Source organism: Aegilops tauschii, chromosome 7, assembly GCF_002575655.3.
Source record: "Aegilops tauschii subsp. strangulata cultivar AL8/78 chromosome 7, Aet v6.0, whole genome shotgun sequence".
In the NCBI taxonomy this organism is placed as follows: domain Eukaryota; kingdom Viridiplantae; phylum Streptophyta; class Magnoliopsida; order Poales; family Poaceae; genus Aegilops; species Aegilops tauschii.
The window spans coordinates 628,604,151-628,625,786 of record NC_053041.3 but is presented as its reverse complement, the minus strand read 5'-3'; the positions used below and the strand labels follow the sequence as shown (position 1 = coordinate 628,625,786).

The 21,636-nt window shown below is 44.9% G+C and overlaps 1 protein-coding gene across 1 annotated transcript; it reads right to left on the bottom strand.

The window, feature by feature from the left end:
* Window positions 1-269: 269 nt before the first annotated feature.
* LOC109772676 (uncharacterized) lies at window positions 270-2,403 on the bottom strand. Its single transcript, XM_073503144.1, has 2 exons — window positions 1,836-2,403; window positions 270-1,531 (listed from the first exon to the last, which is right to left on the bottom strand). Exons 1-2 carry the CDS (start codon window positions 2,401-2,403, stop codon window positions 270-272), a joined length of 1,830 nt encoding a protein of 609 aa, XP_073359245.1.
* Between the last annotated feature and the right edge of the window lie 19,233 nt (window positions 2,404-21,636).

The window sequence follows — 21,636 nt, the reverse complement described above, 5'->3', positions numbered from 1 at the left end:
GACAACGCGTGTTGTATAGAGTCTCCATTCTATCTTGATAAAAAATTAAACAGGGCACAAACATTGGCTCCTTCAGGCAACTTGTTCATTTTCACCTGTCTTCTTTACCAAGCTTGCCCACTTCACAACCACATATACATAGATTCTGTCATACATCTCATCAAAGAGTTGAAAATACGCAGTCCTCCATGCCTTCTTGAACAAAACTGCAGAGAACACACTCCAAAGCCCCGCCACAAGTCCCAGGACAAGACCAAAATAGAAGGTCATCAGCTCAAATTCCTCATGGTTGCTGCTTCCAACATGATTAGTGCCCGTATCATTTCCTGAACAATTCTTCTGGAGAGGAGGCCCACAAAGTCCACTGTTGCCAATGTACATAAGTGCTGGGTTGCTACATCGAGGGTGTCAAGTTGGTGGCTTGAGGGTATCCTTCCAGATAAATTGTTGTAGGACAAGTTCAAGTAACTCAAGGATGTTAAACTTGATAAGCTTGATGGGATTTCACCAGAAAGCTTGTTCATCGAGAGGTCAAGAGATTCCAATGAATGCAAGGCACTAATCTCCTTAGGTATCTTTCCACTGAGATGGTTGGATGATAAATTTAAACTTGTTGCTGCATCAAGGGAAGTGATATCTGCTGGAATTCCACCAGTTAATAAGTTTTCTGATAAATCAATGCCCACAAAATATGCAAGGGTGCCTCCATATGAAAGTTGTCGCCCTTTTGTAACTATTGACAGGATATCTCCAAATTGACCATCATTAGCAGAAGCATGATGTATTACCGCAGTTAAATCTGCGATCCAATGGCTAGTGTATAATTCTAGAGGCATGAAGCCCTTGAGAGTCATGCAAGTTAGGTTTGACAGATGCCTAGGTATAACACCAGATATCTTATTACTTGATAGATCCAAGTACTGAAGATTACTAAGATCTGTTATCTGAACCGGAATAGTGCCAGAAAACAAATTGTGGCCTAGTGGTAGTATATGCAATTCCCCCAACTCTCCAATCCATGTCGGCAACCTTCCATGAAACTTATTCCACGATAAATCAAGGAACTCAAGACGTGTGCACCTCTTCAAAAATGTTGGAAATGTACCTGATAAACTGTTGTTGCTTAACAGAAGGTACTTGATTAATTCGACCACAAAGCACTGTGGGATTTTTCCCTCCAAAATATTGTTTGAAAAATCAAGACATTCCAAATAGATCGATTTGCATATAGATTCTGGAATGTCACCACCAAATTTATTTGAATTGATAAGCAATGAACTAAGTTTTGGAGCTTCAAGATATGATGGCAGTCTTCCAGAAAATGTGTTGGCGGAGATGTCTAATATGGTGATGTTTCTGGGTAGACATGGTAATGGTCCGGTGAACTGGTTTGATCTAAGGTTGAGTACTTCAAAAGACATGTCAGGCAAGTGTGCCGGCAAGCTGGCACTTATTTGGTTGTAAGAGACGTCCAGATACTTGGTATATGAAAAGGTAGACCAAAACCAATCAGGGACCTTATCCTTCAGACCTGTGCTTGAAATGTTAAGTTGAATGATTTACAAACAATGCATACTCCAGCCTGAAGGGTTGATCCCAATTTGGATCCACCTCAACCTTCAAATTATTTAAGGAAAAGTCTATGTACTTCAAACTTTGTAGACTTTGAAAGTTCTTTTCTGTGATAACCCCACTAAAATTGTTGTTTCTTAGGACAAAATAAGTCAGACTAGTTAGAGTACCAATTTCACAAGGTACACTACCACTGAACTTGTTATAGCCTAGGTCCAAAGAGGCTAGCTTAATAAGGGCACCGATTTCAGAAGGTACCGTACCACTGAAGTTGTTGTACCTTAGGTCCAAATAAGCTAAATTAGTAAGGGCACCGATTTCAGAAGGTACCCTACCACTGAAGTTGTTGTAGCTTAAGTCCAAAGAAGCTAAATTAGTAAGGGCACCAATTTCAGAGGGTACCCTACCACTGAAGTTGTTGTAGCTTAGGTCCAAAGAAGCTAAATTAGTAAGGGCACCAATTTCAGAAGGTACACTGTCACTGAAGTAGTTGCCTCCTAGGTTCAAAGAAACCAGATTAGTAAGGGCACCAATTTTGCAGGGGATACCTCCAGTGAGTCTGTTACTGGAGAGTTCAAGTGTGTTCAAGTCGGTGAATTTCTCTAACAAATTTGGCAGGGTTCCAGTGAACATGTTTTGATCGAAATGCAGCTCCTGAAATTGTTTCCATGCACACTGTGGCAACGCCTCCACCAAGACTGCTATATCACCATTCATATTATTAACACTAACGTCAAGAATTTCCAAACTGCAAAGATTCTCCAGATTTCTTGTGGTCACCATGTCCTCGTTAAAATTCCATGACAAATCGAGGACTTGGAGGGACGTCATGTTCCCTAGTGCAGGGAGCTGACCGAGCAATGTATTATGTCCAAGATCAAGGTACTTGATGCTCGTTGCATTCCAAAACCAACCGGATGCAATTGTGTGGTCCAAATAATTGAAGCCAAGGTCGAGTGTCTTGTGACGCCCCCAATTTGACCGTACACTAATCATGCACGTAAACGTGTACGATCAAGATTAGGGACTCACGGGAAGATATCACAACACAACTCTAAAACATATATAAGTCATACAATCATCATAATGCAAGTCAGGGGCCTCGAGGGCTCGAATACAAATGCTCGATCATAGACGAGTCAGCGGAAGCAACAATATATGAGTACAGACATAAGTTAAACAAGTTTGCCTTAAAAAGGCTAGCACAAACTGGGATACAGATCGAAAGAGGCGCAGGCCTCCTGCCTGGGATCCTCCTAACTACTCCTGGTCATCGTCAGCGGGCTGCACGTAGTAGTAGGCACCTCCGGTGTAGTAGGAGTCGTCGTCGACGGTGGCGTCTGGCTCCTGGGCTCCAACATCTGGTTGCGACAACCAGGTAGAAAGAAAAGGGAGAAAAGAGGAAGAAAAGCAACCGTGAGTACTCATCCAAAGTACTCGCAAGCAAGGAGCTACACTACATATGCATGGGTATATGTGTAAAGGGCCATATCGGTGGACTGAACTGCAGAATGCCAGAATAAGAGGGGGATAGCTAATCCAGTCGAAGACTACGCTTCTGGCCACCTCCATCTTGCAGCATGTAGAAGAGAGTAGGTTGAAGTCCTCCAAGTAGCATCGCATAGCATAAACCTACCCGACGATCCTCTCCTCGTCGACCTGTGAGAGAGCAATCACCGGGTTGTATCTGGCACTTGGAAGGGTGTGTTATATTAAGTATCCGGTTCTAGTTGTCATAAGGTCAAGGTATAACTCCAAGTTGTCCTGTTACCGAAGATCAGGGCTATTCGAATAGATAAACTTCCCTGCAGGGGTGCACCACATAACCCAACACGCTTGATCCCATTTGGCCGGACACACTTTCCTGGGTCATGCCCGGCCTCGGAAGATCAACACGTCGCAGCCCCACCTAGGCACAACAGAGAGGTCAGCACGCCAGTCTAAATCCTATGGCGCAGGGGTCTGGGCCCATCGCCCATTGCACACCTGCACGTTGCGTGGGCGGCCGGAAGCAGACCTAGCCTAGCAGGCGTTCCAGTCCAATCCGGCGCGCGCCGCTCGGTCGCTGACGTCACGAAGGCTTCGGCTGATACCACGACGTCGAGTGCCCATAACTGTTCCCGTGTAGTTGGTTAGTGCGTATAGACCAAATGGCCAGACTCAGATCAAATACCAAGATCTCGTTAAGCGTGTTAATTGATGTAACCGCGGACACCGACCGGGGCCAGGCCCACCTCTCACCTAGGCGGTCTCAACCTGCCCTGTCGCTCCGCCACAAAGATCCACCCAGAGGGCCGTCGGGACAAAGGTCCTTTCAGCCCCCAATCCGTGAATCACTCGCGGGTACTCCTCGAGCCAACCCGACTTTAGTCACCACATGTATCATGTATAAAGTATATAAGTATATACCCGTGATCACCTCCCAAGTGATCACGGCCCAGTAGTATAGCATGGCAGACGGACAAGAATGTAGGGCCACTGATGGAAAATTAGCATCCTATACTAAGCATGTAGGATTGTAGGTAAAGGTAACAACAGTAGTGGCAAAGACAGGCTATGCAGCAGAATAGGATTAACGGAAAGCAGTAACATGCTACACTACTCTAATGCAAGAGTATAGAGAAGAAATGGCGATATCTGGTGATCAAGGGAGGGGGGGCTTGCCTGGTTGCTCTGGCAAGAAGGAGGGGTCGTCAACAGCGTAGTCGGTCGGGGCACCAGCAGCGGCGTCGGTCTCGTAGTCTACCGGAGAGAAGAGGGGGAAGAAACAATGAATACAATGCAAACAGATGCATAACGATGCATGACATGACAAAGCGTGATGCTAGGTGTGCCCAAACGCGGTAGTCGGTGATACCGGCGAAGGGGGGGAAACATCCGGGAAAGTATTCCCGGTGTTTCGCGTTTTCGGACAGATGAACCGGAGGGGGAAAGTTGCGAGTTCGATATGTTAGGGATGTGTGGCTGCGTATCCGGATTCGTCTCGTCGTTCTGAGCAACTTTCATGTAGAAAGTATTTTCATCCGAGTTACGGATTATTTTATATGATTTTCTAAAGTTTTAATCATTTTGTGCTTTTAATTATTTATTTAGATCCAACATTATCCAGAACAGTATGGGATGACGTCAGCATGACGTATGTGTGATGTCAGCAGTCAACAGTGCGGTTGACTGGAGTCAAAACTGACATGTGGGTGCAGTGGGACCCACATGTCATTGACAGGTGCACTAACAGGGGTTTAGACTAACTAAATGGGTTAATTAGCAGGCGGGGCCCAGTAGTCAGTGGGAGATTTGGGATTTAATTAACTAATTTAATTAATTAGCAATTTATCTATTTACAAAAATGTTTTAAACGACGCGGGTCCGCATGTCAGTGGCAGTAGCTGCCACATCAGCGCAGTTGACTTCGGTCAACGTGGCCAGCTGGGGCCCCAAGGCCCACAGGCAGTGACCCAGGGGTGACCCCAGGTGTGCCAGCTCAGCGGAGCCGCCGGAGTAGCTACAGCGAGCTCGCGCGCAGCAGCCGAACGCCGGCGAGCGTCGGGATTCGCCTACGGGGCACCAAATCGGGCGCCGTCTCCTGCATTCGAACGAGGGGAGTGCCCCGCGTCTATCTACGGCGTCGGAACGCGTGGGGGTGGCCGGAAACAACGTCGGCGACGAGCGCGGCGGACGGCAGTTCTGGCGCGGACGGGGATCGCGCGACGGGGCGTTCGAATGATGCAAGTTTGGGACCGAACAAACGAGCGCGTCGAGGCGCGTCGAACGGTGGAGGGGGCTTGGCTGGAAACGGCCGGAGACAGTGGTGACGAGCGGCGGAGCGGACGCCGGAGTTCGGGTGTCAGTGGATCCAGCGCTAGGGGGCACGGGGAGGCATGTGCGCGTGCGCGTTGGGCTCCTAGGAACCCCAGGAGCACAACGGTGAGCTCGGGCGAGCGTGACGGCGGCTACGGCCACGGCGGCGAGGTACACCACGGCGACCGGAGCCCGGGTACGATGACGAGCTAGCTACAGCGCGAGCTAGGGGAGCTAGAGGGCAGAGGAGGGAGGCAGCTCACCGTGCGGCACACAAGATGGCCCGTGGTGGTTTAGTAGCAGCAGGGGAAGCCGGAATCGAGGGATCTCGCCGGCGACAGAGGCGGAAGGGGGCGAGGTTGTGCGATGTCAGCGGTGCTTCCCAGCTCCACCTGAGGGCACCAGACGACGGAGTCGACCCCGGCGGAGCTTCACGACAAGACGGCGGAGCGAGGCGGTAGCTGTGGCTGCGGTGACGACGGAGAACGGCGGCGAGCGCGCTCGGGATCGAGCGAGAGGAGAGGGGAGAGATGGATCTGGGGGAGGGGAGGCGCAAAGGCGAGCGAGAGGGGGGGCAAGTGGGAGAGATGGGTGGAGGCCGAGGCGTCGGGGCGGCCTTATCCCCTCCCGACGTCGGCGCCGGCGAGGTGGTCGGGCGCGCACGTGCCCCTGTAGCGGCACGCACCAGGGGAACAGGAGGGAGGGGAGAGCGACCGGGGAGGGGAGCTGGGCCTGGCCGGCTGGGCCTGTCTCTGTGGCCATAGGATCAGGGGCATGGGCTTCCTCTCTCTTCCCTCTGCTTTCCTTTTCTTTTCTTTCCTTCTTTTTTATTTATTCCTGTTTTGCAAATTGCTTAGCCACCATTAGAGTTTTGTAAAATATGTGACTTAGCTCAACAATTATAGTGCAATATTTACCACTGCAAAAAAAGGTTTGGAGCCAAAATGATTTCATTTGAATTTTTAATAAATGATATGGCACTTTAAATTTCTGTTTGATGCTGTTTCATGTTGTTTGAGTCACATAATGATTTTAGGTGATGTTTAATTTTCTAAAGATAATTAGTTATGAATTATTTTCTATTTAATGAACATTTTAGTTTGCATGTTTGAGAAATTTTGAATTTCACTCATAATTTGAATTTGAATTTGACTTTGATTTTTCATCAAGTGATAAATAGCTCAGTAAGCATGGTGTCCTGGCACCATTAACAGGGGATTACTGTAGCATGACACTGGGGGTGTTATATGTCTCAAGTTTTGTGGGATTAAAGTGGGCAAGGGATTGGTTTGCACTACCAAGTGAGCATGAAGCAAGGTGGAGGACCCTTAGTGATGGAAGCATATTCAGTGTACAACCATTGGTCCCGGTTCATGGCTGGAACCGGGACCAAAGGGGGGTCCTTTAGTCCCAGTTCCAGCAATGAACCGGAACCAATGAGGTGGCTATATATACCCCTCGCCCGCGAGCAGTGTAGTCCACTGCTCAGTTTTTCTGGCCGGCGAGGGGAGAGCTTTGTGGTGCTCTAGCTCACCTCCTATGCACATGAGGTGTTCGATGAAATGCCCGAGCCACACTACTTAAGCTTTCTCCTCTCCTCTCCAAGCTCGACCTCCCAAGCTCCATTTTCCTCAAGATTTGTCTAGGTTTAGCGGTCCGTCACGTCCCGTCCCCGTCTTCACCGCCGTCGATCGCCCGCGCCGATCTCGTCGCCAGCACCACCGTGGTGAGCCTCTTGTTCTTATCTTCTTTCTAAAAGAAAAATAATTCTTACTTGTATGATTAGATAGATACTTGTATAATTTTCTCGTCGCCGGCACCACTGTGGTGAGCCTCCCGTCCCCGTCGGCCCTTGTCCTGTCTATGCTTCGGATGTGGTATATATTATATTTTATAACTATTTGGTTCATTTATTGTTTATGACAATTATGCTGACCAACGTGACATAGATTTTATTTATCTGGGAGGTATGTGAACTAGAAATTCCAACCGACACTATTGTCGAGAGGTTAAATTTAGTTGAAGAAGAAAACAATTACTTGAAAGAAAAATTAAAAAAATTTGAGGAGGAGAAGATGATATTGGAGTTGCATGTTGCGGATGTCGTCGATGATCACAAAATCAAGATGGATGCAATGCGCTTGAAGATTGGAAAGATTAGAAAATATGCCATTCATACCGAGGCTTGGTATCATTATGCCATTGGATCAATTGTTACGTTGGTTGCGATTATGATCGCATTTATTGTTGCATTGAAATGTTTTACATAGTTTCAATGTATGGTTTAATTAGATGCTCTGGAGAGCTATATGTTGTTCAATGAGAACTATTTATGTACTTTGGTTTTAATGTGATGATGAGCTTCTATTAATTTGGTCACTTATCTATTCATGATGTTCTGTAATGGTTTTTGACACACTTAATTATATATAATGCATGTAGATGAACCGACAATGGATGTACGGTGAAAGACGCACCTCCGAGTACATTAAGGGCGTGCATATTTTTCTCGAAGTGGCTGAGGCAAACAAGAAGAATGGTTTTATGTGTTGTCCATGGCCTATATGTGGGAATACGATGTCTTACTCTGACCGGAAAATCCTTCACAGCCACCTGCTTTATAAAGGTTTCATGCCACACTATAATGTTTGGATTAAGCACGGAGAAAGAGGGGTTATGATGGAAGACAACGATGAAGAAGAGGTGTATGACAACTATGTTCCCCCTGAATACGGTGATGCTGCAACGGGGGAAGCTGAAGATCAAAAGGAACCAGACGATGTGCCCGATGATGATCTCCGTCGGGTCATTGTTGATGCAAAGAGACAGTGCGAAAGTGAAAAGGAGAAGCTGAAGTTCGATCGCATGTTAGAGGATCACAGAAAAGGGTTATACCCCAATTGCGAAGATGGCAACACAAAGCTCGGTACCATACTGGAATTGCTGCAGCGGAAGGCAGAGAATGCTGTGCCTGACAAAGGATTTGAGAAGCTACTAAAAATATTGAAGAATAAGCTTCCAAAGGATAACGAATTGCCCGACGGTACGTACGCAGCAAAGAAGGTCGTATGCCCTCTAGGATTGGAGGTGCAGAAGATAAATGCATGCCCTAATGACTGCATCCTCTACCATGGTGCGTACGAGGATTTGAACGCATGCTGATAACCCACAAGTATAGGGGATCGCAACAGTTTTCGAGGCTAGAGTATTCAACCCAAATTTATTGATTCGACACAAGGGGAGCCAAAGAATATTCTCAAGTATTAGCAGCTGAGTTGTCAATTCAACCACACCTGAAAGACTTAATATCCGCAGCAAAGTATTTAGTAGCAAAGTAGTATGGAAGTAATGGTAACGGTGGCAAAAGTAACAGTAGCAGTTTTTGTAGTAATTGTAACAGTGGCAACGGAAAAGTAACTCAGCAAAGATCAATATGTGAAAAGCTCGTACGAAATGGATCAGTGATGCATAATTATGTCGGATGCGATTCCTCATGCAACAGTTATAACATAGGGTGACACAGAACTAGCTCCAGTTCATCAATGTAATGTAGGCATGTATTCCGAATATGGTCATACATGCTTATGGAAAAGAACTTGCATGACATCTTTTGTCCTACCCTCCCGTGGCAGCGGGGTCCTATTGGAAACTAAGGGATATTAAGGCCTCCTTTTAATAGAGTACCAGACCAAAGCATTAACACTTAGTGAATACATGAACTCCTCAAACTACGGTCATCACCGGGAGTGGTCCCGATTATTGTCACTTCGGGGTTACCGGATCATAACACATAGTAGGTGACTATTGACTTGCAAGATAAGATCAAGAACTCACATATATTCATGAAAACATAGTAGGTTCAGATCTAAATTCATGGCACTCGGGCCCTAGTGACAAGCATTAAGCATAGCAAAGACATAGCAACGTCAATCTCAGAACATAATAGATACTAGGGATCAAACCCTAACAAAACTAACTCGATTACATGATAAATCTCATCCAACCCATCACCGTCCAGCAAGCCTACGATGGAATTACTCACGCATGGCAGTGAGCATCATGAGATTGGTGATGGAGGATGGTTGATGATGACGATGGCGACGGATTCCCCTCTCCGGAGCCCCGAACGGACTCCAGATCAGCCCTCCGGAGAGAGATTAGTGCTCGGCGGCAGCTCCGTATCGTAAAACGTGATGAATCCTTCTCTCTGATTTTTTTCTCCCCGAACATGAATATATGGAGTTGGAGTTGACGTCGATGGAGCCTCAGGGGGCCCACAAGACAGGGGGCGTGCCCCAGGGGGGTGGGCGCGCCCTCCACCCTCGTGGACAGGGTGTGGACCCCCTGGTGTTGCTTCTTTCGCCAATATTTTTTATATATTCCAAAAATATTCTCCGTGAAGTTTTAGGTCATTCCGAGAACTTTTATTTCTGCACAAAAATAACACCATGGCAATTCTGCTGAAAACAGCGTCAGTCCGGGTTAGTTCCATTCAAATCATGCCAGTTAGAGTCCAAAACAAGGGCAAAAGTGTTTGGAAAAGTAGATATGATGGAGACATATCAACTCCCCCAAGCTTAAACCTTTGCTTGTCCTCAGGCAATTCAGTTGACAAACTGAAAGTGATAAAGAAAAAACTTTTACAAACTCGGTTTGCTCTTGTTGCAAATATGTAAAGCCAGCATTGAAGTTGTGAGCAAAGATTATGAACTAACCTATTCACAATAACGTTTAGGTCTCATGTTTACTCATATCAATGGCATAATCAACTAGCGAGCAATAATAATAAATCTCGGATGACAACACTTTCTCAAAACAATCATAATATGATATAACAAGATGGTATCTCGCTAGCCCTTTCTGAGACCGCAAAGCATAAATGCATAGCACCTCTGAAGATCAGGGACTGACTAGACCTTGTAATTGATGGTAAAAGAGATCCAATCATAGTCATACTCAATATAAATTAATAGTAATGGATGCAAATGACAGCGGTGCTCTCCAACTGGTGCTTTTTAATAAGAGGATGATGACTCAACATAAAAGTAATAGATAGGCCCTTCGCAGAGGGAAGCAGGGATTTGTAGAGGTGCCAGAGCTCGATTTTGAAATAGCGCTAACTAATATTTTGAGTGGCATACTTTCGTTGTCAACATAACAACCAAGAGATCTCGATATCTTCCATGCTACACACATTATAGGCAGTTCCCAAACAGAATGGTAAAGTTTATACTCCCCCACCACCAACAAGCATCAATCCATGGCTTGCCCGAAACAACGGGTGCCTCCAACTAAAAACAGTCCTGGGGGAGTTTTGTTTGCAATTATTTTGATTTGGTTTGAGCATGGGACTGGGTATCTCGGTTACCAGCCATTTGCTCGTGAATGGTGAGCGGAGTTACATGAGCTATTCGAGCATACAAAATAGACAGCCCTAATTTCCTCATGAGAATAACCCACCTAGCATGGAATATATAGAGAGCCCTAGTTGATTACATGAGCTATTCGAGCATACAAAACAAAATTTCATTTGAAGGTTTAGAGTTTGGCACATACAAATTTAGTTAGAACGGCAGGTAGATACCGCATATAGGAAGGTATGGTGGACTCATATGGAATAACTTTGGGGTTTATGGAAATGGATGCACAAGTAGTATTCCCGCTTAGTACAAGTGAAGGCTAGAAAAAAACTAGGAAGCGACCAACTAGAGAGCGACAACAGTCATGAACATGCATTAAAATTAATTAACACTGAGTGGAAGCATGAGTAGGATATAATTCACCATGAACATAAATATCGTAGAGGCTATGTTGATTTTGTTTCAACTACATGCGTGAACATGTGCCAAGTCAAGCCACTCGAATCGTTCAAAGGAGGATACCACCCTATCATACCACATCACGACCATTTTAATAGCATGTTGGCACGCATGGTAAACCATTATAAACTCCTAGCTAATTAAGCATGGCATGAGCAACTATAATCTCTAATTGTCATTGCAAACATGTTTCATTCATAATAGGCTGAATCAAGAACGATGAACTAATCATATTTACAAAAACAAGATAGGTCGAGTTCATACCAGCTTCTCTCATCTCAATTAGTCCATCATATATCGTCATTATTGCCTTTCACTCGCACGACCGAATGGTGTGGATAATAATAATAGTGCACGTGCATTGGACTAAAATGGAATCTGCAAGCATTTAATATAAAGGAGAAGACAAGGTAATATGGGCTCTTGGTTAAATCAACAACAATGCATTTGAGAGCCACTCAACATTTTCATCATGGTCTTCTCCTCTCGACCCCCAAAGAAAAGAAAGGAAATAGAACTATTTACACGGGAAAGCTCCCGACAAGCAAAAGAAGAACGAGAAATCTTTTTGGGTTTTCTTTTAATTACTACTACTACAGGCATTTAAAGTAAACTAGCTAAAAGCTACAACTAATTTTTTTTTTGCTTTTTCTTAAGGTTTTTCAAACACACAAGTAGAATGCTTAAAACAGAAAATAAAATAGCATGGATGGTACAATGAAAAAGTATGAGTGCCAACAACGGGCATGAGTGTGTGAACATGAATGTAATGTTGGGTACAAATACGTACTCCCCCAAGTTTAGGCTTTTGGCTTAAGTTGGTCTATCGCCACACCTCAAAGCTGCCCTCTCCGGTGTACGGAGGAGTGTCCTCTCGATGCCACTGGTTGGCAATTTCCTCCGGATCCCACTGATCAACAAACTGTCGATAAGGGTCCAGGGGTGGCTCCGGCTCAGGGTCTGGAACTGGCGTCAGGCTCCAGTATGCATAAACGGCCTCCGGCGAGAAGAGGTATGTGCCTGAAAATATGTTAAACAAAGAGGGCGCAGGCAAGGTAATAACCTCATAGTGAGTTTTACCAAAAATCAAATTATACTTAAGCAGTTGCTTCTTATTTTTAACAATAAAGTCATGTGCTACCATACTCTTATAGTCTAGAAAAACAAGAGGCAGCAACTTTTCTTCTTTCTCATAATGCCTAATAGGTATCTCAAAGTGTGCAGCAAGGCGCGAAGCAAAGATGCCACCAAAGATGGGGCCCTTTGTACGGTTCAGACTTAATCGTTTAGCAATAATAGCGCCTAAACTGAAAGTTGTATCACGAAACAAAGCATGGCGCAAAATAACAATATCAGGAGCACTAAGATATCCACTGTTCCCATGACCAATTAAACATCTACTAGCAAATATTGCAAAGTAACATAGAACAGGAAAATGTATGCTAGTAATTCTTGCATCGAAAACTTTCCTTGTTTCCCCTACAGCAATTTCATCAATAAATGCCTCCACATCACTACGATGTGGTTCCTCGATGCTGCCCTCAAAGGGTATCTTGCAGACCCGACAAAAATCACGGAGTGACATCTCCTTAACCTCATCATATAAATGAAACTCCACTGAAGGTGGTGATTTCTTAGCATGAAATAAAAATTTTGCACGAAAATATTAGTGAGTAAGAGATACTATTCGCGCTGGTCGTGGAGGAAGTCGATGAGGCCTGCATTCTCAGCCAAGTAATAAAAATCATCATAAATTCCGGCGGCATTCAAGAATGGATCACAAGGCCATTCGGACGGCCGAACCTCCGCAGTGCGAGGAAGATTATATTTGGGCTTCTTATTCTCTTCTCCTTGCTTATCCTTCGAGCTGCGGCTCGAAGAGCCTCTCAACAACCTCTTCAACATATTGTCCCTCTGAAAATTTCTGAATTTTTTAGTGATCAAAATAAAAGTGAACCAAACTCAACAAGATTGATAGCAACTACTCCCAAAAGTGCCTAGAGGCTATATCATGCATCATAACTACTTGGGACCATATAAATTTGACATGCAAGCTCAAGAACAGGGTCACCTAAGCAACAAAAATTTGCATTAAATAAAGCACAAGAACAAAAACTAATTGGACCATCGGAGGAGTCACATACCGAAGAACAATCCCCCAAAGCAGTTTTGTGAATGGAGCTTTGAGCAAGGAGATCGAAAATCGCAGCAAAACCAGCTAGAACACGGGTTTGAGCTGTTTGGGATTTTTTTAAGGAAGAAGAAGTGTGTGGGTGCAGGAATAAGTGCAGGGGGCCACGTGGGGCCCACGAGGCAAGGGGGCATACCCCAGGGGGGTGGGCGCGCCCTGGACCCTCGTGGCCAGGTGGTTGCCCCCTCTGGTGTGTTCTCAGTGCCAGATATTCTTAAATATTCTATAAAAATCATATTTCAATTTCAGCAGATTTGGAGAACTTTTATTTTCGGGGTATTTTTTTATTGCAAGGATAATTCAAAAAACAGACAGAAAATACTATTTTTGCTTTATTTAATCTGAATGACAGAAAGTAAAAGGAGGGTACAGAGAGTTGTGCTTTCTAACTTCATCCATCTCATGCTCATCAAAAGGAATCCACTAACAAGGTTGATCAAGTCTTGTTAACAAACTTTTTCCGAATAACATGAAACCAAAGAATTTTCGAATAACACTAGGTTACCTCAACGGGGATATGCATGTCCCCAACAATAAGAATATCATATTTCTTCTTGACAGTAGGAAGAGGAAATTAAAAACCTCCAATAATAATCGTTGAAGTTTTTCCAATAGAATTGATACTGTGGACTTGAGGTTGTTTCCTCGGAAAATGTACCGTATGCTCATTACCATTAACATGAAAAGTGACATTGCCTTTATTGCAATCAATAACAGCCCCTGCAGTATTCAAAAAGGGTCTACCAAGGATAATCGACATACTATCGTCCTCGGGAATATCGAGGATAACAAAGTCTGTTAAAATAGTAACGTTTGCAACCACAACAGGCACATCCTCACAAATACCGACTTGTATAACAGTTGATTTATCGGCCATTTGCAAAGATATTTCAGTAGGTGTCAACTTATTCAAATCAAGTCTACGATATAAAGAGAGAGGCATAACACTAACACCGACCCCAAGATCACATAAAGCAGTTTTAACATAGTTTCTTTTAATGGAGCATGGTATAGTTGGTATTCCTGGATCTCCTAGTTTCTTTGGTATTCCACCTTTAAAAGTATAATTAGCAAGCATGGTGGGAATTTCAGCTTCTGGTATCTTTCTTTTATTTGTAACAATATCTTTCATATACTTAGCATAAGGATTCATTTTAAGCATATCAGTCAAACGCATACGCAAAAAGATTTATTGATGGGTTTCAGCAAAGCGCTCAAAATCCTCATCATCTTTTTTCTTGGATTGTTTAGGAGGAAAAGGCATGGGTTTCTAAACCCATGGTTCTCTTTCTTTGCCGTGCTTCCTAGCAACGAAGTCTCTCTTATCATAACATTGATTCTTTGATTGTGGGTTATCAAGATCAACACCAGGTTCAATCTCTACATCATTGTTATTGCTAGGTTGAGCATCAACATGAACATCATCATTAATATTATTACTAGGTTCATGCTCATCACCAGATTGTGTTTCAGCATTAGAAATAGAAATATCATTGGGATTCTCAGGTGTGTCAACAACAGGTTCACTAGAACCATGCAAAGCCCTATCATTTTTCTTTTTCTTCCTTTTAGAAGGACTAGGTGCATCAACACTAGTTCTCTGAGAATCTTGCTCAACTCTCTTAGGGTGGCCCTCATGATACAAAGGTTCCTGAGTCATTTTACCCCCTCTAGTCATAACTCTAACAGCATTATCATTTTTCTTGTTATTTAATTCATTGAGCAAATCATTTTAAGCTTTAAGCACTTGTTCTACTTGAGTGGTGACCATAGAAGCATGTTTACTAATAAGTTTAAGTTCACCTTTAACTCTAGACATATAATCACTCAAGAGTTCAATCATATTAACATTGCATTTCAATTGTCTACCAACATAAGAAGTGAAGTTTTCTTGTTTAACAATATAATTATCAAACTCATCCAAGCATTGGCTAGCAAACTTTGAAGATGGGATTTCACCCTTATCAAATCTATAGAGAGAATTTACCTTTACTACCTGTGTCGGTTTATCAAGACCATGTATTTCCTCAATAGGCGGTAAATTCTTAACATCTTCAGCTTTAATACCTTTTTCTTTCATAGATTTCTTTGCTTCTTGCATATCTTGAGAACTGAGAAATAGAATACCCCTTTTCTTTGGACTTGGCTTAGGAGTTGGTTCAGGAAGTGTCCAATTATTATCATTTCTCAACATATTATTCAATAGTAATTCAGCTTGATCAACAGTTCTTTCCCTGAAAACACAACCAGCACAACTATCCAGGTGGTCTCTGGAAGCATCGGTTAGTCCATTATAAAAGATATCAAGTATTTCATTTTTCTTGAGAGGATGATCAGGCAAAGCATTAAGTAATTGGAGAAGCCACCCCCAAGCTTGTGGGAGGCTCTCTTCTTCAATTTCCAAAAAATTATATATTTCCCTTAAGGCAGCTTGTTTCTTATGAGCGGGGAAATATTTGGCAGAGAAGTAATAAATCATATCCTGGGGACTACGCACACAACCAGGAGTAAGGGAATTAAACCATGTTTTAGCATCACCCTTTAATGAGAACAGAAATAGCTTAAGGATATAGTAGTAACGAATTTTTCCTCATGAGTGAATAGGGTGGCTATATCATTTAATTTAGTAAGATGTGCTACAATAGTTTCAGATTCATAGCCATAAAAAGGATCAGATTCAACCAAATTAATTAACTCAGGATCAACAGAGAAATCATAATCCTTATCAGAAATACAGATAGGTGAAGTAGCAGAAGCAGGATCATATTTCATTCTAGCATTCAAAGATTTTTGTTTCAGCTTAACTAACAGTTTCTTAAGATCATATCTATCTTTGCAAGCAAAGAGATCTCTAGCAGTTTCTTCATCCATAACATAACCCTCAGGCAATTCATATCTAGGGGGAGAATCTTCATCATCACTTTCATCAATATTATCAGTTTCAATAATTTCATTCTCTCTAACCCTAGCAAGTTGTTCATCAAGAAATTCACCTAATGGCACAGTATTATCAAGTATAAAAGTAGTTTCATCATAAGCATCATTCATAGCGGAAGTGCATCATCAATAAAATGCGACATAGCAGAATCAATAGCAGGAGTAGGTGTCACAAGTTTACTCATAACAGAAGGTGAATCAAGTGCAGAGCTAGATGGCAAATTCTTACCTCCCCTCGTAGTTGAGGGATAATCTGGATTTTCTCGTCTTTCAAGTTCGTCATAGTGATCAGCAGATATAAATCCCAAGCGACTCAAAGAATAGAGCTATGTTCCCTGGCAACGGCGCCAGAAAATAGTCTTGATAACCCACAAGTATAGGGGATCGCAACAGTTTTTGAGGGTAGAGTATTCAACCCAAATTTCTTGATTCGACACAAGGGGAGCCAAAGAATATTCTCAAGTATTAGCAGCTGAGTTGTCAATTCAACCACACCTGAAAGACTTAATTTCTGCAGCAAAGTATTTAGTAGCAAAGTAGTATGGAACTAACGGTAACGGTGGCAAAAGGAACAGTAGCAGTTTTTGTAGTAATCGTAACAGTGGCAACGGAAAAGTAACTAAGCAAAGATCAATATGTGAAAACCACGTAGGCAATGGATCAGTGATGGATAATTATGTCGGATGCGATTCCTCATGCAACAGTTATAACATAGGGTGACCTAGAACTAGCTCCGGTTCATCAATGTAATGTAGGCATGTATTCCGAATATAGTCATACGTGCTTATGGAAAAGAATTTGCATGACATCTTTTGTCCTACCCTCCCGTGGCAGCGGGGTCCTATTGGAAACTAAGGGATATTAAGGCCTCCTTTTAATAGAGTACCGGACCAAAGCATTAACACTTAGTGAATACATGAACTCCTCAAACTACGGTCATCACCGGGAGTGGTCCCGATTATTGTCACTTCAGGGTTACCAGATCATAACACATAGTAGGTGACTATTGACTTGCAAGACAGGATCAAGAACTCACATATATTCATGAAAACATAATAGGTTCATATCTGAATTCATGGCACTCGGGCCCTAGTGACAAGCATTAAGCATAGCAAAGTCATAGCAACATCAATCTTAGAACATAATGGATACTAGGGATCAAACCCTAACAAAACTAAATCGATTACATGATAAATCTCATCCAACCCATCACCGTCCAGCAAGCCTACGATGGAATTACTCACGCACGACAGTGAGCATCATGAAATTGGTGATGGAGAATGGTTGATGATGACAATGGCGAGGGATTCCCCTCTTCGGAGCCCCGAACGGACTCCAGATCAGCCCTCCCGAGAGAGATTAGGGCTTGGCGGTGGCTCTGTATCGTAAAACGCGATGAATCCTTCTCTCTGATTTTTTTCTCCCCGAACATGAATATATGGAGTTGGAGTTGACGTCGGTGGAGCCTCAAGGGGCCCACGAGACAGGGGGCCGCGCCCCAGGGGGGTGGGCGTGCCTTCCACCCTCGTGGAAAGGGTGTGGACCCCCTGGTGTTGATTCTTTCGCCAGTATTTTTTATATATTCCAAAAATATTCTTCGTGAAGTTTCAGGTCATTCCGAGAACTTTTATTTCTGCACAAAAATAACACCATGGCAATTCTGCTAAAAATAGCGTCAGTCCGGGTTAGTTCCATTCAAATCATGCGAGTTAGAGTCGAAAACAAGGGCAAAAGTATTTGGAAAAGTAGATACGATGGAGACATATCACATGCCCGGTATGCGGTGCATTGCGGTATAAGATCAGACGAGATGACCCTGGTGATGTTGACGGCGAGCTCCCTAGGAAGAGGGTTCCTGCGAAGGTGATGTGGTTTGCTACTATAATACCACGGTTGAAACGTCTGTTCAGAAACAAAGAGCATGCCAAGTTGATGCGATGGCACATAGAGGACCGTAAGAAAGCCAGGAAGCTGAGAGCACCCGCTGACGGGTCGTAGTGGAGAAATATCAAGAGAAAGTACTGGGAGGAGTTTGCAGGTGAAGCAAGGAATGTATGGTTTGGTTTAATCACGCATGGCATTAATCCTTTTGGGGAGCAGAGCAGCAATCACAGCACCTGGCCCGTGACTCTATGTATCTATAACCTTCCGCCTTGGTTGTGCATGGAGCGGAAGTTCATTATGATGCCAGTACTCATCAAAGGCCCTGAGCAACCCGGCAACGACATTGATGTGTACCTAAGGCCATTAGTTGAAGAACTTTTACAGCTGTGGATTGGAAACGGTGTACGTGTGTGGAATGAGCACGACCAGGAGGAATTTGACCTGTATGCATTGCTGTTTGTAACCATCAATGATTGGCCTGCTCTTAGTAACCTTTCAGGACAGACAAACAAGGGATAGCATGCATGCATGCACTGTTTAGCTGACACCGAAAGTATATACCTCGACAAATGCAGGAAGAATGTGTACCTGGGGCATCGTCGATTTCTTTCGACCAACCATCAATGTCAAAAGAAAGGCAAGCATTTCAAAGGCAAGGCAGACCACCAGAAGAAGCCCGCCATGCGTACCGGTAATCACGTACTTGCTATGGTCAATGATTTACACGTAATATTTGGAAAGGGTCCCGACGGACTATCTGTTCCGAATGACTCTGAGGGACGCGCACCCATGTGGAAGAAGAAATATGTATTTTGGGACCTACCCTAATGGAAAGACCTAGAGGTCCGCTCTTCAATCGATGTGATGCATGTGACGAAGAACCTTTGCGTGAACCTGCTAGGCTTCTTGGGCGTGTATGGGAAGACAAAAGATACGCTGGAGGCACCGGAGGACCTGCAACGTTTGCACGAAAAAGACAGCATGCCTCCAAAGCAGTATGAAGGTCCTGCCAGCTACGCTCTTACCAAAGAAGAGAAGGAAATCTTCTTTGAGTGCCCGCTCAGTATGAAGGTCCCATTTGGCTTCTCGTCGAATATAAGGAATAGTAAATATGCCAGAGAAAAATTTCCAGAACCTAAAGTCTCAAGACTGCCATGTGATTATGACGCAACTTCTTCCGGTTGCATTGAGGGGGCTTATACCGGAAAACCTTTGATTAGCCATTGTGAAGCTATGTGCATTACTCAATGCAATATCTCAGAAGGTGATCGATCCATAAATCCTACCAAGGCTAAGGAGTGATGTGGCGCAATGTCTTGTCAGTTTCGAGCTGGTGTTCCCACCATCCTTCTTCAATATCATGACGCACGTCCTAGTTCATCTAGTCGACGAGATTGTCATTCTGGGCCCTGTATTTCTACACAATATTTTTCCCTTTGAGAGGTACATGGGAGTCCTAAAGAAATATATCCGTAACCGCGCTAGGCCAGAAGGAACACTACAAAACAAAAACACATCCGTGACATTTTGGGCCGAACGAAATTTTTTTCTATCATACTTATGACACTTCTATGACAGTAATTGTGACAAAACCCGGTATCATCCTGGGGTCCTACTTCTATGACAAAAAATCATGACAGAAAATGGGCTTTTCGTCCTGGGCGGGCCGGAGACGCAGCTGCATGACATTCTTTGGGCCGTCCATGACGGAAAAAACCATGGTAGAAGCGAGGGCGAGGAAAATATCGGGGAGTTTCCGGTTACGGTGGCTGGTCGGGGGCTGAGCGATGCGCGTTTCTCTCGTACGTACGCGCGTGTGTGCGAGGCGTTGCACTCTAATTGAACTCGAGCGAGGCGTTGGGCTCTAACTGAACCCGAGCGATTGCACTACAGGCTACGCGTTACTGAACCTGAGGGATCGATCGATCCCTTGCTGTTAACTGAACCCGAGTGATTACTTCGCTAATGCTGCTAACTGAAGCCGATCGAACACTGCTGCCTCCTTCCCTTGATGAACAGTGAGCGTTGTTGGAGGGTTTGGATGAAGAGTTCCCGGTCGGGGTTGGACGAATAGGACCCCGTGGTAGTAGAGGCCGTTGCCGCTGGATGAACAGTACCCCGATCGATCAAGCCGGTCGATGAACAGGACCCCGTGGAGGGCTGGATGAACAGGACCCCGTGGAGGGCTGGTTGAATAGTAGCCGGTGGAGGGCTGGTTGAACAGTAGCCGCTGGAGGGCTGGATGAACAGTAGCCCATGGAGGGGTGGTTGAACAGGACCCCCATGGAGAGGGCTGGCTGAACAGTAGCCGGTGGAGGAGCGCGCGGTGGAGGCTAGATGAACAGGAGCCTGTGGATGAACAGTCGCAGGTGGAGGCTGGAGGAGGTCGACGGTGGATGAATAGGAGCCCATGGAGGCTGGAGGAGGTCGACGGTGGAGATGAACAGTATCCCGTGGAGTCCTGTTTTGCGGTACGCCACACCCCTCCCTATGAACAGGACCCCCGTTTCGACCGTAGCGCTCCAACACAAGTCCGTTTCCTCCGTTTTGCGGTATGCCACACCCCTCCCGATCAACAGGACCCCGTTTCGACCGTAGGAGGTCCGTTTCCTCCGTTTTGCAGTACGCCAGACCCCTCCCGATGAACATGATCCCATTTCCACCGTGGTCGGTCAAACACAAGGTAGTTTTCTCCGTTCTGCGGTACTCCAGGCCTTGTTTCCATCGCCTGTTCCGTCCAAGCCGGCTGGCTCCCGATGAACAGCACGCGTTCCGTTGCCTCCCAATGAACACGGCGCATTTCCTTGCCTCCCCATGAACACGACGACGACGCAGTTACTCCATTCCGACCCAGCCATGTACACGAGCCATGGCCGTACGTATGTGCGAGTAGGCGTTCGAGACCCCGCCCGTATGTATGTACGTGGCCGTATTTTTCTTTCTTGCACCCTGGCCGCTGTACGTACGTGTACATGCTACGTGCGTGCCTCTACTACGACACGTGTGCGCCTCTACTATGACACGTGCCCTTCCTTACAAGGCCATAGTTTATCGCTGCAGCCTACAGACAGACCGATCGACCAGTATGTACGTACACGTTCGCGACCAGAATGACAACGCTACATACGCTTCGACCGGGTGGGTCCTGACGGTCAGGCACTTCCTTGCGTGCGAAGATGTAGTTGGTGGGTCCCAGCAGTCAGGGGGCGAATCATTTTTTTGCCCGCAATATGGACGGACTTCCTTGCGTGCGGAGATGTAGCTGGTGGGTCCTAGAAGTCAGGGGGGAAACATTTTTTTCGTGAAATACGGTGGCCCGTCCGGTGGGTCCCTGCTGTCAGGTGGAGGAATCATTATTTTCCGCGTAATAAGGAGGCACTTCCTTGCTGCGGCCGTGGACCCAGCTGTCAGCCTCTCCACGTACAGTACTCTTCC

Coding starts and splice junctions, on each gene's coding strand:
- LOC109772676 (XM_073503144.1), bottom strand. CDS start 2,403: ATGACGTCCCTCCAAGTCCTCGATTTGTCATGGAATTTTAACGAGGAC. Junction 1,532..1,835: donor AAGGTACAACAACTTCAGTG/GTACGGTACCTT, acceptor TTTCAAGCACAG/GTCTGAAGGATAAGGTCCCT.